Source organism: Semicossyphus pulcher, unplaced genomic scaffold (assembly GCF_022749685.1).
Source record: "Semicossyphus pulcher isolate SPU_LCO1_2020_fin unplaced genomic scaffold, fSemPul1.0.p SCAF_5, whole genome shotgun sequence".
In the NCBI taxonomy this organism is placed as follows: domain Eukaryota; kingdom Metazoa; phylum Chordata; class Actinopteri; order Labriformes; family Labridae; genus Semicossyphus; species Semicossyphus pulcher.
The window spans coordinates 6,511,093-6,528,181 of record NW_027211726.1 but is presented as its reverse complement, the minus strand read 5'-3'; the positions used below and the strand labels follow the sequence as shown (position 1 = coordinate 6,528,181).

Below are 17,089 nucleotides of genomic sequence, written 5' to 3'. Positions count from 1 at the left end.
TTTGTTTTAGCAGTTTAAATGATCATAAACCCATAAAGCGAAATCCTTATTTCCTTTTTTGAAGAACTGAATCGTTATTGATGCTTTAATTCTCTTTCTTCAGTTCCACGAGGCCTGGAGGAAGCTGACAGACTGGCTGGAAGAAGCCGAGAAAAGACTGGACTCAGAGCTGGAGATCTCCAACGAGCCAGACAAGATCAAAATACAGCTGGCCAAACACAAGGTAGCTTTTTCGACACCTAATACATGCAAGTGTTTTAAAAATTCCCTGAGTTCAGTATTTCTAATTTTCCCTTTTTGTTCGCCTGTGCAGGAGTTTCAGAAAGCGTTGGGTTCAAAGCAGCCGGTTTATGACACCACAGTGAGGTCTGGGAGGGCCATGAGGGACAAAGCTCAGCTGCCTGATGACACCCAGAAACTGGACCACCTGGTGGGAGAGGTCCGCGACAAGTGGGACACCGTCTGTGGGAAGAGTGTAGAGAGGTAAAGATGATGGCATCTTTTTATTAAGGATGTGAATTGTCTTATGTAAGATGAATGAACATGAATATTTATTGACAGCTGGTTCTCTTCTCTCCTCCACACAGACAACACAAGCTGGAGGAGGCTCTGCTGTTCTCAGGTCAGTTTGCAGAGGCTCTCCAGGCTCTGGTGGACTGGTTGTACCGGGTGGAGCCCCAGCTGGCTGAAGATCAGCCCGTCCATGGAGACCTGGATCTGGTGTCCAACCTCATGGACACACATAAGGTGTTTACTCTCAACAGAACTGTCCTCATTAAATATGTATGAGAAGATGATAAAGACCCTTTCAAACACCTTCATAACTAATGTCTAAACCTGCAGGCTTTCCAAAAAGAGCTGGGGAAGAGAACCGGCAGTGTCCAGGCTCTGAAGCGCTCAGCTCGGGACCTGATGGATACCGGACGCGATGACACAGCGTGGGTCAAAGTTCAGCTTCAGGAGCTCAGCAACCGCTGGGATACAGTGTGCGCCCTGTCAGTCACAAAGCAGACCCGCCTCCAGCAGGCCGTCAAACAGGTCAGAACAGGAGCTCAGTCAAAGTTTAATTTCAGTCCTTCTTTCTGAAGTTTCAAACAATTAATGCACAGGACTTGATTAACCTCTGACTTTCTCTCCAACTTCCTTTTCTCCATCAGGCGGAGGAGTTTCGTACATCGGTGCAGGTGATCCTGGAGTGGCTCTCCGAGGCAGAGCAGACGCTTCGTTTCCGCGGCGTCCTTCCCGAAGAGGCCGAGACTCTGCAGGCGCTGCTGCACACGCATCGAGACTTCATGGGCACCGTGGAGGAGAAGAGGACTGATGTCAACAAGGCCGCCGGCATGGGAGAGGGCATCCTGACTGTGTGCCACCCTGACTCCATCACCACCATCAAACACTGGATCACCATCATCCGGGCACGCTTCGAGGAGGTCAGCAATACTTTCCTTTTATTTGTATATTTTTTTAGAAGATAGACATACTTCTCTGCCCTCCAGATAAAGTTGTTTTTTTATTGATTGATTAATTAAACTTGTTCAATATGTTTAGATTGTTTTCTTTCAGTTATTTTAGCTTCTGGGTTCAGAGTGATGTGAGTTTATCGATCAAATGGGGGACACATTAGAAATGACACAAAAAAAAACAAGATTAAAATGTCTCTTTGCTCTACAGGTGCTGACGTGGGCCAAACAGCACGAGCAGCGGCTGGAAACAGCTCTGACCGAGGTGCTCAACAACGCCAACCTGCTGGAGGAGCTGTTGTCATGGCTACAGTGGGCTGAGACCACATTGGTCCAGAGAGACACAGAGCCGCTTCCTCAGGACATCCCACAACTCAAAAACCTCATCACAGAACACCAGGTGGGTTACCTCATCGCCTCCACTGACTCATCGCAGCTGAACGTAGTTTGCCCATGTTTGTGTCGATTAACAGCTGTGTTGTCGGACTTTGCCCGCTCACTGCCTGTGTTTGTTCTCAGATGTTTATGGAGGAGATGACGAGGAAGCAGCCAGATGTTGACAAAGTGACGAAGACCTACAAAAGGAAACCGGCCGAGGCTACGAGCAGCCTGGCTGAGAGGAGAGGAAATCGTAAGTCATCTGTGTTTACATTCTGATGCACAAATATTTTCTCCCCCTCTGTGACGACAGCAGCACTGCATGTGTTACAAACATACAGATTACTCCAGCAAGAACATTCACGGAGAGTTTCTTAGAAGTGGATTTATTAACTCCTTTCTTCCTCTACAGGCAAAAACCAGCAGCAGCAGCAGCAGCAGGCGGCCATGCAGGTCTCTGGGGGAAACCCGCGACTCAACCAGCTCTGTGCCAGGTGGCAGCAGGTTTGGCTGCTGGCTCTCGACCGCCAGCGCAAACTCAACGACGGGCTGGACAGACTGGAGGAGGTATTTTTTTCTACTCAGCATTTAAAGGCCCAAATTTTGAAATGAGTCCGTCTAATACATTCTAATACAGACAGTTGAACAGTCAAGTGGCAACAAAATGACTTCGTCTCTTCTTCTTATCCGTCCTCAGCTCAAAGAGTTTGCCAACTTCGACTTTGACGTGTGGAGGAAGAAGTACATGCGCTGGATGAACCACAAGAAGTCTCGAGTCATGGACTTCTTCAGACGCATCGACAAGGACCAGGATGGAAAGATCACCCGACAGGAGTTTATCGACGGCATCCTGGCATCCAGTAGGTTATGGTTTGATCTCATGCTTGGCTGGGTATTATTGTGTTTGACATAAAATTATATGAATTCCTGTTGTCCGTCTGTGCAGAGTTCCCCACCAGTAAGCTGGAGATGACAGCCGTGGCAGACATCTTCGACAGAGACGGAGACGGTTACATCGACTACTACGAGTTCGTCGCTGCTCTGCACCCCAACAAGGACGCTTACAGACCGACCACCGACGCCGATAAGATCGAGGATGAGGTGTGATATCAGGGCCAACTGCTGATTAAATGAGCTACAAGCTACAGGGGAACCAGTAGCTAGATGAAAACACTGACTGACATGTTGTCGTTGTGCAGGTGACGCGGCAGGTGGCCCAGTGTAAATGTGCAAAGAGGTTCCAGGTGGAGCAGATAGGAGAGAACAAATACCGGGTAAGTTCAGCTCAGTTTAAGTCGGATATTATTTATTGATTAGGCTGCAAACTGTGATGTTTAGGCTACTTAGGCTGCTGTAGAAGAGCTAATATTATGTTCATTAGAATATTTGATTTATTAATTGTTATGAGACTTGGGTCAAAGGGGATTTGCAAATAACTTTTGGCAATATTTTCCATTTTATTTTCATTAGATTAACAGAAGCAAACGTCACGTACAGCAGTCTGTAACTCCTTGTTGCTTAGATTGACTTATCGATACTATATCAAAGAAAAAACTGTGATTATTAGTCCATAAAAGTTACTTTCCAAACACACTTTGACCCAGGTCTGATTATTAACAGTTTATCTTTAACTCTCTGTGTCCTCACTCGTCCAGCAAGGCACCAATTAACTTCTTATCACAACTTCACAGCATCTCCCCCGCGTGTCCATCTCACATCATGATCTCATGGTGTATTCATGAGAGTATTAACTGTCTTTTTCATAACATAGTGTCATTGTAACATTGATGTAACATGTTAACATCTCACAGCCCTGCAGGATTGTCAGCTGAGACTTCTTTGTCATCAGCACACAACACTAATACGACCATGTAAATGTGACTGCACACACTGAGCTGCTGGGTAATGAAGTTGTAATCTCAAAGGTCTCAGGTTTGTTCTCTTTGGCGGCACCTATAGCGGTAAACGGTAAAACAATGTCTCGTGTGACGTCCACGGTTGGCTCCGGTTGTAACTCTTGATTTTCCTGGCTGGCGGTCGCTTTCCTTTTCAGACTGTTTGCTTCATCTGAGCGTCGAGTTTGTTTCTTTTTCTTTGGATTTTCACTTCTTGTTGAAGTTGTATCTGTAGTCATCCATCTTTTCTTTGTTTGTTCAGCCATAGTAGATTACTTTTTACTCGCAACACTTGCAAAGAGCAGAAAAGCAGCCGCTTAGCTCCGCCTACCCTCTCTGGCAGACCAACCACTGCTGGCTGATGGAAAACACGTCACTAACTGGGCGCCGCTTCAGAATTTTTTCGCCAAAGTCCCCACAAACACCCAGTCTGTAATAATGCAAATGCAAAGGCTTTCATCAGTGGGCCACAGGCTCATCACCAATCACTCATTCAGCGATAGATACTGACTTAACAGACATTTATTTAAATGAAAATCTTTGAGATTATCGCTTGAAACAAGTTTAATACAAACGTACAAGTTCCCTTGTTCGTCATTGGGAGGCAGAAGAAAACAAATGGAGACACAGTAAACTTTTGTTTTGTTTTGAGACAAAGAAACGTGTTATTAAGAGACTGAATTAAGGGTCATCGTGGTTTGGACACGGTATGTTTAAAGATACAACAACATAAATGAGAGGCTGAGACCTTGTTGTCAAAAAGACGTCCTCATCAAACACAGCTCGGGCCTTCGGTTTGTCGGAGTGATTTCGGTCGTCTCTCAGCAGTCTGTGTGTGTACATGAAGCATTTTACACTGGTCACTTATCAGCTGCACTCACTGGATCCCCCCCATCACTGTATCTGTGTCCACTCCATCATTATCACTGGGTAATGATCTCCAGTGTCTGCAGGATACTGAGGAAACTAACACGTGTCTCTGTATCGTCTTTGTTCGTGCTCGTGTTCGTGTCTGGCTTCACTTTCCTCCGCTCTAACTTCCACCTTATCTTCATCGTCCAGGCACTCTTATAACATCCACACCATCTGTTTCCTCACACAACTAATGAGCTAAAACACACACAGGTTAACTGTTTATTAGAAGCAGCTTTGAGGAGATATTGTTCACAGATAAACAGTTTCCATGCATACATCAGAAGCCTCAGTTATTAGTACGTGTTGTTTCACTCCTGCTCTGTTTCTTTCTCCTTGTGTTCCCGTGCTCCGTGTCTACTGGATTTATTGTAGTTCTTCCTCGGAAACCAGGTAAAGTGACCGTGGCTGCTGTGGCTGGAAGAGTGAAACCTGCTTCCTGATCCCCCCCACCAATGGAGTGCTGTTCTTTCTGCATTTAGTCTCTTTTTGTAGATTTAATTCCTTAATTTCAACTGATTTTTAAACAGATGAAGCGCTCCATTGTGGCGGTGCAACGTGTAAGCAGGTTCCACCCTCCAGCTCTGATTTGTTTGGTGTTGAGAGTGACAAATTGCACAATGTGACGCTGGCGACAGTGACATGGCTGCAGTGGTAATTAGTGGTTAGGTGATATATAGTGTGCTTTGGACTGAATCTGGGAAGCAAATCATGCTGCTTGGACGGATCCAGAAGATTTCCTCTGTGCTGCAGAGTTCTGCTTTTCTGGGTGGCTTGAACAATTTCTGAATATTTAAAGACTGAATGCAGACGAAAGATTTCAGTGATTGTTATTAGATTGGGGTGGCTGAACCGGGCTGTGAATCTGTAGTCTAGCCAGTGCATGTTTTATCTCTTACTGCATGGAGTCGAACGGATCATCTGCTCTGATTTGGTACATGGGCTGCTCTGTGTGGTGCTGTGAATCATTTAAAACTCATCAATCAATATTAAACTGACTTCTCTCTTCTTCTCACCCTTTGTCTTACTTTTTTTCTACTCTTGTAATCTCTTCACTCTCTTCTTCTACTCTCTCCTCTCTCCCTCTTTTCTCCTCGGTTCTCGCCGTCTGTGTCGTGTTTTTTTTCCTCTCCTCAGTTCGGCGACTCTCAGCAGCTGCGTCTGGTGAGGATCCTGCGCAGCACGGTGATGGTGCGAGTCGGAGGAGGTTGGATGGCTCTGGACGAGTTTCTGGTGAAGAACGATCCATGCAGAGGTGAGCGATGTTAACGTTCATACACACATACAGATTCCCCCAACACACTGAAACGCACATAATCAAACCGTCTCTCTCCTCTGTCTCACATTCTGTGATTCACATCATTTTGTGGAGCTGGAGCGATCATGGATTTTACTCATTTTGGTGCAGATAAGCACTTCGTTAGCTCTGGCATTTTAAATGCAAATTAATGTCACTTATCAGCCATCAAATACAACAACACTGTCATTTGTCATATTTTTAAGTATGTGTCCCTGCAGCTCTTGAGTGCAGGATGGTTTGGGCGAAGTCGATACAGTAGGACTGCTCCAAAAACATACCATACACAAACAGAAGTTTCTATATTACTACATTTTGAGCTGTTAACTCCAATAAAGAACAAAATAATCAGCAAAATATTCAAGCCCTTTTTACACGGCCAGTTCAAGGCTGGATTATAACGCCTCTGATACATTTCGTCTTCTATGTAAAACACACGGAGGTGGAATGATTGGGTGAAGTCATTCCGCCTCTGCGCCGGCAGCAGAGGTAGTAACAAAGGCGAAATGCCAGCAGGGCAGAACAGCGCTGTGTGTGTGTGTATTTTAAGCACGTGCTGTTAGTTTGCACCTTGTGCATGTTTTGCTTCCGCTACACCGGAACGCTGTGAAAACACACACTGGGGCGGCTTTACGCCGGCCTTGCATGGTCCAATGTGAAATGGCAACGGCTGCATGACTGCGGAGCTTTGTTACGGCGCTGAGGCGGAACCGCAGTGTAATAAGTGCATATTATTGTATGCAGGGAGTCACTCAATTCCTGGCTTTATAGACCTGCAACCAACACAAATACAGACAGCCAGACAAAACAAAAATAAAAAGTTACAGGGGACAGCCATCCTAACATCTGCAAAGCTTGATACACCTTGCACGTCAACATCATACAAAGCAATAGTTCTATATCCTTTATTCCAGGCCAGTTCTTTCAGTCCTGACCTCATCCTTTGAGATTTACTGGCTCCCAGGTATTCAGATCCCTCATCCACCCTCCCAAATCTGTGGAGAAACCTTCAAAGGGAATGATAGTTGTCTGAGTATGCAGCCACTGATTTCAAAGTGCAACAGGATTTATAACGAGGTCTGCGGTTGCTTTGCCAGGTGCAGCTTTAATTATAACGTTGGGAAGGTCGGACATCATGCAACACACTCTCACACTCCTCTTTGTGAAAGCAAGAACACATGGAAAGGTACTTTGACAGATTTAAAACACCACCACCAAACACCACTGGAGTCTGGACTCCAGTCTGTGGAGGTGTCTGTCAGCAGGTGAAGCGGTCTCTCCCACGTTTCCTCCCAGTGCCGTCTCCAGTCGGTGTCTTTGTTTCTCTCTCTGTTCCCCCTTCCTCTGTCGGTCCTCGAGGAGTTCATCATCTTATCGTACACACACGGTCGATCCTGTCTCTCCTCGGCCTCTGTCCTCTGTCTTAATTTTCTTCCATTCTCTTTTAATTAAAACAGTAGTATTGCATGATGCATGATCCTCAGTTCTCTCCCTCTTCCTCCCCCTCTCTTCTTCCCTCCCTCCCCCTTTTTCTCTTTTCCCAGTGCAACATCCAGGACTTAAGATTCTCCGCTCCGATTCCAGTAGCTCCATCTCATCTCGTATAGGTTGGACTTCTCCTCTATCTCTTACGCCCTCCTAACTGCCTGTCTCTTCTCCGTCCCCCCTCCGTCTGCTCTTTTCTCTCCTCTTCCTGGACTCTCTCTTCCAGATTTCTTTTGTTGGTTTGGTCTTGTTGCTGTGCCTTGCTGACTGTGACCACCTGACTAACGTTGATGTGTCCCCACTGTTCTGCTCTTCCTCTCTCCTGACCCCTGCTCCCGGCTGTTGCCCCGATATCCTGACCTGCTTTTATCTTAAACATGTTTCAGCGGTCTCTGACGCCCGTCTGGACCCTGATGTGTCAGCTGTGTGTGTGTTTATGATTGTGTCCAGGATTATGGCATTAAGGAGTATTTTTTGGCGTGTGTTGAGCCCATGAAGTGATATCTTTCTGTGTGTGTGTGAGACTCTTTTCATTCCACCTCGAGCATGCTGTTATTTCACATTGTCTCTTGTGTCTCTCAGTGACAGTCACTCCTGGCTATTTCTGCTGCCGAGGTATCTACCCTTCCTCTCTCTGCTCCTCTGTCACTCCACCTCTCACTCTCAACCCATCCATCCATGCGTCTGTCCGGCTGTCAGCCTCCATCTTTAACCATAGATGTCTATAAAAATACACATAAGTGTGTGTGTGTGTGCGTGTGTGCGTTCTAACAGATCTGTGTGTTTAGGCATTGATGTCAGTCTTGTCTGTGTGCCACATGTTTGCGTCATGCTTTCCTCACTCACACTAAAGCAGGATTTGGCCAACCCCTGGTCTCTATAGTTTAATCTACTTTTTATTTAAACTCTGAATCCAAGATGGCCGAATTTGACACGATGAGCAAATGAAACATGGGTGGAGATGCTCAGCAGAAAACAAATGATGTCGTGTTTTCATGTTACAATGAACACTGTTTAATCGTCTGTTTTAGATGTTTTTCAAGTGTAAATATAAAATCAGTGTAAAGAGACCGTGAGTGTGTCAGACCCGGGCGTGGCCAGCCTGGGTTTCTAATAACGCTGGCTTCCAACGCGGCTCCTTGAAATGTGATGGCTGGTTGGTGGGAGACACAATTACAGGGTGCACCTGGCTGGCTGGTGGTGAGGGGGGACGTAATTGCAGGGTGCACCCGTTTAATTGACTGGCCTCGCTGTCCGGTTGCCGGGGACGATGGCCGCGAGGCTAAGAGTTGCACTGCTGCTACGGCTAGCTGCAGCCCTCTTCTTCTTTTTTTGTCACTCTTTTCATTTTGTTCCATTCTTACTCTCTGATCTCTGTATTTTTTTGTTCCTACTTCAACCATCTCGCTGTACTCTTTCTCTCCACCTCTGTCTCCTCTTCTCTCTCTGCGGCTGGCTTCTCCAGGCTTGTTGTTGTCTGCTGGGGCTGCTGCACTACTTTCTGTCTAAGAATGCTGCTGAGTGTCTTTTGAAGACGGGAGAAGCCCTGAATCTCTGGGTTGTCTCCTGCTGAAGCATAAACCAGGCATGACCCCCCCCACGTATATATTTATACACGCACTGTGTATACACAGCAGAGCTGAGATGCTCCTTTGCAGCAAGAAAAGTGATTTAACTCAACTGGGAGCGAGATGAGAGAGGCTGTGCTTTTGCTCCAGCCACCCTCGGATGTTTTCGAAGCAAATATGCAATGAAAGTGCGTCACTCAGTGAAAACCAGAGGCACTTGCCATTGCTTAAAGGAATGCTTCGACATTTTGGGAGATACGCTTACACAGAGCCAAAGTTAAGACTCCAAGTCTGAGTTAGCATCTCTGATCAGTTCGATCTGAGCAGGAAAATCTCTTGTTCTGCGTTTCTTTCATTATTTTGAAGCGGAAAAATCAAGTTTCCTCCTGAGGTTTAGTTTCCATACTTACATAAAATCTACAACTAATTAAAGGTCCATGGTGTAAGACTGGGGGAACTATTGGCTAAGCAGAATATCAAGTTCATAAGTATGTTTTTATTAATTTACAATCACATGAAAGTCATATCTGCTTTGTTTCCACTGCCCTAGAACGTACTCTTTCTGTCTACCGAGGGCTCGAGGCTCGTCCACAGAGTCTGTCATGTTTTACCACCACGTTTCTACAGCAGCTCAGCAGGGACAAAACAACACTGCGTTAAGAAGAGAGTGCCTCCAGTGTTTGTCACCACCAACATAGGATCACGCTTGTGGGAGGGGGCAGTGGTCTTCAGTCTCACCGCTAGATGCCACTAAGTCGCACACACAGCTCATTAAAGATGACAGAAAATAATGCAGCCCCCGTGCGTTGCCAGCGTAGCAGCGTGGTTATCAACATCATCGTAACTTTGTTTCTCTTATGTGAAAGAGTTTCTTAAAGGCCACTAAAGAATATTAGCTGTATGAAGTAAGCTCGGGCTCTGTGTATTTGTTATACGTTCAGTAATGTTATAATGTCAGTGGGATTTTAAATGACTTCTGGAACAGAACTCGGTATTTCTGCTTTCACTTCAGCCCTTTATATTTTCCTCATGGAGACGTTTTGTGCTTGACGATGTCGCAGTGTTAGTGAGCTTTAATTTGCAGCAAGACGAGGAATAAGCAGATTTCCCAAAATGTTGAAGTGCTCCTTTAAAGATATAAGCTGCACTCTGTTTGCACTCTGTGCAGCACACTGCCTGAATTGGCCTTGCTGATTTTCGTTGCGTATCACTTAGATTAGTTTACTCCTCCTTCTGCACTGAAACCAAACACACTCACTCACCTCACCTCTTACAAACAACCAAAGTGCACTTACGACCTCCTGAAACACCCGCTCTGCTCACATGCACTCTTTAAAGAAACATGCATCGACTCTGATGTCTGCAGCCAAGGAAGCACCGACTCTCTCCCTCACTCTGCTCGCTGCCTCTGCCGCCCCCTGCTGGAGGAAGGACTGTGAGCCGACACAAACAGACAAGCTCACCTCTCTTTGCTCCTCTGTTTCTCTTCAGCTCGCGGTCGCACCAACCTGGAGCTGAGGGAGAAGTTCATCCTGCCCGAAGGAGCGTCTCAGGGTCTGGCTGCCTTCCGATCCCGAGGTCGACGCTCTAAACCGGGCTCCCGCAACGCCTCGCCCACACGCTCCTCCTCCTCGGCCTCCCACAGCGGGGCCTCCCTCCCATCTGCTCCCTCCGCTCCCGCCACACCGACAGCCTCTGCATCATCCAGGGTAAGAGCTGACATCAGGACATCATGATTTCAGTCGACACAAAGTCTAATTTTATTTGTCTCAGAAGGATTCAGATTGTTTCTTTCCCTCTTCATGTACACTGATTACACCGCATCAATAAATAGGAGGAATCACAGAAGAGAAGAACTGTAAGAATCATGTGTTGTTTTATTTCTAAAAACAGCAGGTACCTCGTTTATACTCGTAAACAACAAGACTCAAGACCCTTTACCTTATTTAACACTGAGACAAAACATGACTGCAGAAAGAATTGTAGATCACTGGATCAGTCTTCCATCAATGTAACATTAAGTTTTCTTAAAGGGCCAGTTCGCCTGTCATGCTGTTATGTTGAGCTAATGCCATTATGGTAGGAAATAAATGCAGTTTTCCTCTGTGCCTCTGGAGGACGCTATCCGCTTCTCCAATGGGCCCTGGAAAACCTCCACCAGACTATCTCAAACGCGTCATCTTGCAGAGGCCAGGTAGCTCGCTAAACTACACTTCCTCAATCTAGGACGCCCGTCTCCGATGTCATGTCTCGTTTAAAATCGTCAGGTTTGAAATGTAGACTGCAGACCTGAAGAGTTTTTAGACGATCCACCGGTATATTCTCGTCGTATTTTGGATTCTGTACCGCTTCAATGCCTGCAGCGAAAACGGTAGTATTTCACTCCAGCGTCTCTTGCTGGGCCGTTCCTTTCAGAGGGAGGGGCGCAATGCACGCTGGGAGTCGTAGGAATGTTGAATGGGTGAAACCACGAGCTGTTTGTAACTTTCTCCACAGCTATGGCGCCAATTTAAAATATTATTGCTTCTATCGACTACAGAGAACACCAGCTTTGACTGACAGCGGCTTTGTCCAGGGGTGAACTGCTCCTTTAAAGGCATCAGAGCGCATACTTACAGAGACACTTGCATCTGAGCGAGCCTGAACGATCTCCTCTGTCTGTAGAAAACTCTCTGTCACTCTGTGATGTCACATAGAAACATTATCAGTCAACCAGAGCACGTGGAGTCATCAGTGTTGTAGTCCTCATCTGATGTTAGTGATGTTTTCATTTGTCAGCCCTGTTTGTCATCTGAATACTGTGTGAACGCATTACAGTCTGTTATCTGTGTGTGTGTGTGTGTGTGCGTGTGTGTGTGTGTGTGTGTGTGTGTGCGTGTGTGTGAGAGACTGAATGAGACTGGATGCACACAGGTGACTTTATTTGTGTGTTTTATGGGTTTATGTTACACATTGTTTACTTGTTGTCATCCTCATGTTGTTGTTGTCAGAAATCACCACATCCTTAACTGTGAATTTTTATTTTCTGTTCTTGTTTCTTTGTTTTGTCTTTCATCTTTCCCCTCGCTGACATCACACCCCCGCTGACCTGGCTTTAAAAACTCCCTGCTGCTCTGTTGGGTTCAAACATCATGTGCTCTGACACAAAAACACACTGCGCTACACTTCCTCGCTATCCAACCGCTCCTCCCCTTCCCTGCATAACTCCTCCCTCCCTACTCCATTCGCTTCTCTCCTTTGCTGCTTCGCTGTCCTTCTCCTCCACCCTTCCATCCTTCCTTGCTCCCTTCCCTTCCTCCCTTCAGTCCTCCATTACTCACTCGCGCGACTATGCCAAGCCCTGGCTGGCACACAGTAAAACTCCGACGCCAACCAAGTGCCACTGCTGCCCAGATCTCGGTCACAGCCACACCGCTCCTGGGCACGAGGTAACACACTCACCTACCCACCCACCCACCCACCTACCTACCTGTCCACCTGTCCCTGTCCCACCCGACCCCCACCCCACTGAACGCGCTAAAGCACTAACGCACACTTCCTGGGTGATCTCACGCCAACACACAGAAACGTTTGCTGCTGTCATGTGAAAACTTTGAGTGACTTTCAGCTGTTTTCATGTTTGAATAAAAGATCTGCTAAAGGTTGAGAAATGTTCCGACCTTTAATTTGAAAAGCAACAGGATGTGGTCAAGCTTAACCCTGAAAGACACGCTTTTAATTTGACATGTTTTTAAAAACAATTGCAAAAAAACTCCTTAAATTCAATTTGTTTTTTGTTGTTTTTTCGATTTTTTGCCACTTTTTTTATGAGATTTGTAACAATTAGTGGATGAATGAATTATTTAATTGACTTAATTACCAACCTATTTTAAGAAAATACTCAGTTATTCGTTATCTTTATGTTAATGTATTAAAAGGTGTCACTCGCAGTGTTGAACCTCCAGAAATTTAAATGTTCTCTGTTAATTTGCTGCGTGATATTTTTCATATATCCGAGCGCACCAAGTCTGTTTTGTTTCTAGCCTGCTCATCAGATAAACTTCTGTATGAAGTTTATTTAAAGCAAGTTAATAGAAAACCTTTTAGTTTAAATCTGATGTTCACAGCTTGTAGAAATGTGTGTTTGTGTGTTTAGTTAGAAAATAGTTCTTAGGTTTATTCTTGTCCATGTGTTTGTTTGTTATGATCATGTCGTGTTTAAAGTACCGATGTGAATCTAACGTGATGCACATCAGTCACATGATCTCACCTCCGCCGTCGAGTTATCCTCAGCTGATGTTTCTGGTTCGCTCCTGCAGGGGGCAGCGTCGGGATCTAAACTGAAGAGGCCGACGTTCCACTCGAGCCGAGGATCGCTGACCGGAGAGAACGGAGGAACGCCGCACAGCAAACCATCGCGGACAGGTGAGACAACGGTCACGAGTTTACTGATGACACATTTTCTGTTCAATGGATATGAGTCGATTTGAAAATAGTTTTTTTACTTTATGAGCTCATTCTTCATCCCAACAACAGAACGTTTACAGCTATGCTAGGACATCTTTGAAGGTGTGCTTTGAATTGACAGCAATGTTAGCATGCTATCAATGACAATGCTAAAATGCTGATGTTTACTCGGTATAATTTAGCATTCTTATCATCTTAGTTTAAGAGCTTAAATTTAATCTAATAGTTGTAAATAGATTTCACTTAAAACCAACAGTGTGAACTTTATGGTGGTGCTAGAACACGTCTGTAAAAAAATGTGTGACATTTTATCAGGTAGATTTTCACATACTTCACTACCAGTACATGTAAAGAATTCAGCAATCCATGTGCACTAGATTAAATCCCATGTTGCATCGTTCATCTGGAAGTTTTTTTTATCAAACTGGCCGACAGAACATTTGTGTTCATTAAGATTGCTGATAGCATGGCTAAAAACTGATTATGAATGATTAAACAACCTCAAACCTTAGTTGGGTTTATTATAAACAAGAGCTTTACTTTTGACAAAGCTGAGACTTTTTTGCACTTGAAACGATTTTCTCTTCCCCGTGTTCCCTCCACCTGTAGATCCAAAGCGAGGGGCATCCACAGCCAGCGGTCCGACCAGCCGAGCCGGCAGCAGGGCGGGCAGCAGAGCCAGCAGTCGCCGCGGCAGCGATGCCTCAGACGCATCAGAGCTACAGGACGCTCGCTCCGTCTGCTCTGACGCCTCAGACACCCCACGACGCCCGGGGGGCGGGGCCAAACCCTCCAAGATTCCCACCATCTCCAAAAAGGCCCCCAGCCCAAAGACCCCGGGGTCTGCGAAGAAATAACAGACGCCACAGAGGAACAGGAGCCGAACTGTTACTCCCCAGTTTCACAGAGAGTGGCCATGTTTGGTGCACCAGCTCTTTAATCCGACGTCCATCCACAGGGTGAAGAATCTGTGCACTATGACTGACAGTTTCCAGCGGAAAGAAGGAGACGGATACGATGAGTGAATCTCCTTCTCACTCTTTCCCCGGTCTCATACACGGACTGAAACATGCACAAGAGGAGTAAAGTTCTGGTCTGTGGGGTCCAAAGCGACTCTTCCCCTTTAAGAAGCGACCCCAGTTTGCCTTCCAGTCTCCTGCTTTGATTTCAAAAGTTCCCCACCAGCGCGGAACCAAAAACCCAGACTGACTTGACGTGATGCTGCCTTACTTTGTGTTACACTCTTTTGTCCCGATGACACGGAGCAACAGAGAGAGTCTTTAAACTGCTTTATACCGCACTGAAACACAGACACACACATCTTAACACAGAGGCGGGGAAGGGAGTGGGACTCAGCCACCACGACTAAAAATAACTACAAAAAAAGCTCAAATGACATTCAGGAAAAAAAAAGAACAGAAAGAGAATTATTTTGGCTTGTGGGCCTCAAGGATGAGTTTAAAAAGAAAATATGCAACGACTGCCATGTCGCTTCCTCCGGACTGGTTGGCGAGAAAAAGTGTCACCTCAGCAGATCTGTAGGAGCGGAAACCGCGTGTGGAGAGCTCGGGAGGCGGGAAAAATGCTGCCCGACCCACACACACACACACACACACCGGCTGACCTCGGACTCAGAGGGTCGGTGGTGGTGACGGTGGCGGTTGGCGGTGCTGCTGCAGCCGAGGGCAAACACTCACACACTCGACACCGCAGAGCAGACTCCTCCCGACCGCTGGAACGTTAAGATCAGCCTCGTGTGTGCGTTTCAGTAAAAGGCGGTGTGGTTTTGTCACATGTTACAATCGGACACACAATAATCACAAACCGGCAATAGAAGGGACTATTTTTACGGTGACACCCACAACTAACAGCACATTACTGACAATATACGACATGTGTAACCTAACCCCATGTTCGACAACCAGCATGCACTAATTGTCTCTTCCTCTGCAGTTCAATCTTAATGTCTACACTGTGTTGCCCTCAACACAGCAGCACACACACTCTCACACACACGAGGAGGTGTGTCCTACGTGTGTCACTGTTACAGGAAACGAAAGAGGTCATTGACATGAGTCACTGTATGCAAAAATTTTTGATTTGCGAATGTCATTTTGTTTTTCTTCTCGTTGTTTTCTGGTTAATTTATAATCCAGTTGTACTTTTGTTATCTAGCCTGAAAGGAGAATCTATTTATTTTTCAGTTCATGTCATATCATCATCGGCGGAGAGTGATTTAGTATTATGGTTAAAGACATTGTGAGTTTTTTGTACCGAGGAAATGTCCGCTCCGCTCTCTGACATTATCTGTGTGTAAAGTGTTTCTACTTCATTGTAACATTTCTCACTAGGTCGCTGATTCTAGCGGCAGCCTTTTCTTCATTTTTCTCTTTCGCTAATGACTACAATTCCCAGACCATGACCAAAGGGGTTTGCCCTTCATATGTAGAGAGAACTACAAAAATGAATGACAGGAGACCGAGACGGAGTGGACCAATGAGAGCGGCTTTCCTCCCTCATGTCCCTCCCAAGTGTCTCTTCTTCTAGGCTTTTTTTTCTAATGTCCCGTCGTCGACGGGGCCGAGTCGTCTGTGTGTTATCTCCGCGTAAGAGATGAAGTTTATGGAGAAACTAATGAAATTACAGTAAGAAGACATCTTAAGGTGATTTTTATTTATTTATTGTCTCTCTGAGGGGAGGGGGATTCAGGGCGCAGGAGACGAGTCCTCCACCTTTTGATGCTGTGCTACTCTCAGTGTGATGACGAGAACATGGAGGGAGCGAGGGGTGTTACTAGGAGTCAATTGTGTAAAACAAAAAACTAAAATTATAAACAATTTTTTGTTCTGTTTTTGTATTAAAAATATGCTTGCAGTAAATCTGTCTCCTGTCTTTCACTTGACTGGATTATTTTTAGAGTCAAGCTTGTGTGTCGAAGGTACGTGTGCTTACGTGTGTAAAGATGAATAATAAAACCTGTGCCATTTGTCCTGATATTTTGTAGACATTAGATGAATTGATTGAGCAAAAAGAACTGTAAAATAACTGCTGCATGTTGATGCTTTTACCATGAAGTGTTTGTTTTGTCAGTTTTGACTTTGATAGAATCTTTTATAATATTTGTGTGTATTTTTAAAAAGTGTACACACATTATGTACAGTTTATTATTCTGCATATATGTAAACATTTTTAGTGTGTAGTTTTAGTTTTCTTTTCCTTGGTGGTGATTGTTAAATATCACGTTTCATTTCAGCTCGTAATGTTTTTTGTAAAACTGCCAGTTGTTGTGTTTGTTTGCGTGCATCACTATCATTCCTTCTTTTTAGGTCTATGTTCATGCATGACATTACTATTAGGTTTTTTGGTCATTGTGGAGTTGTATTTAAAGTTATAATCTCAAAGATCTCGTTTCGTTCTCTTTGGCGGCACCTGTGGTGATAAACAGTAATTGCGGGAGCACACTTCCCAGATATCCAGACAGTGCTGCATGTGTGGCGTCCACGGTTGGCTCCGGTTGTAACTCTTGATTTTCCTGGCTGACGGTCGCTTTCCTTTTCAGACTGTTTGCTTCATCTGAGCGTCGAGTTTGTTTCTTTTTCTTTGGATTTTCACTTATTGTTGAAGTTGTATCTGTAGTCATCCATCTTT

The 17,089-nt window shown here is 45.3% G+C and overlaps 1 protein-coding gene across 8 annotated transcripts in view; it reads left to right on the top strand.

Moving 5' to 3' along the window:
- macf1a (microtubule actin crosslinking factor 1a) overlaps nt 1-16,320 on the top strand; it is a 228,581-nt gene extending 212,261 nt beyond the window's left edge. For 2 of the 8 annotated variants that reach the window (XM_069681889.1, XM_069681884.1), the window contains 18 exons: nt 104-223; nt 314-483; nt 588-747; nt 844-1,038; nt 1,158-1,430; nt 1,672-1,860; nt 1,980-2,091; nt 2,251-2,405; nt 2,536-2,698; nt 2,785-2,939; nt 3,038-3,112; nt 5,021-5,038; nt 5,783-5,900; nt 7,487-7,549; nt 10,487-10,704; nt 12,301-12,423; nt 13,294-13,399; nt 14,051-16,320. In XM_069681889.1, the coding sequence (XP_069537990.1) occupies nt 104-223; nt 314-483; nt 588-747; nt 844-1,038; nt 1,158-1,430; nt 1,672-1,860; nt 1,980-2,091; nt 2,251-2,405; nt 2,536-2,698; nt 2,785-2,939; nt 3,038-3,112; nt 5,021-5,038; nt 5,783-5,900; nt 7,487-7,549; nt 10,487-10,704; nt 12,301-12,423; nt 13,294-13,399; nt 14,051-14,298 (2,661 nt within the window). In that variant the 3' untranslated portion in view covers nt 14,299-16,320. Of the gene's footprint in view, nt 1-103; nt 224-313; nt 484-587; nt 748-843; nt 1,039-1,157; nt 1,431-1,671; nt 1,861-1,979; nt 2,092-2,250; nt 2,406-2,535; nt 2,699-2,784; nt 2,940-3,037; nt 3,113-4,795; nt 4,990-5,020; nt 5,039-5,782; nt 5,901-7,486; nt 7,550-8,009; nt 8,682-10,486; nt 10,705-12,300; nt 12,424-13,293; nt 13,400-14,050 lie in introns of those variants that run through there. The other 6 variants (XM_069681891.1, XM_069681888.1, XM_069681885.1 and 3 more) reach the window with 5 other exon arrangements.
- The last annotated feature ends 769 nt before the right edge of the window (nt 16,321-17,089 follow it).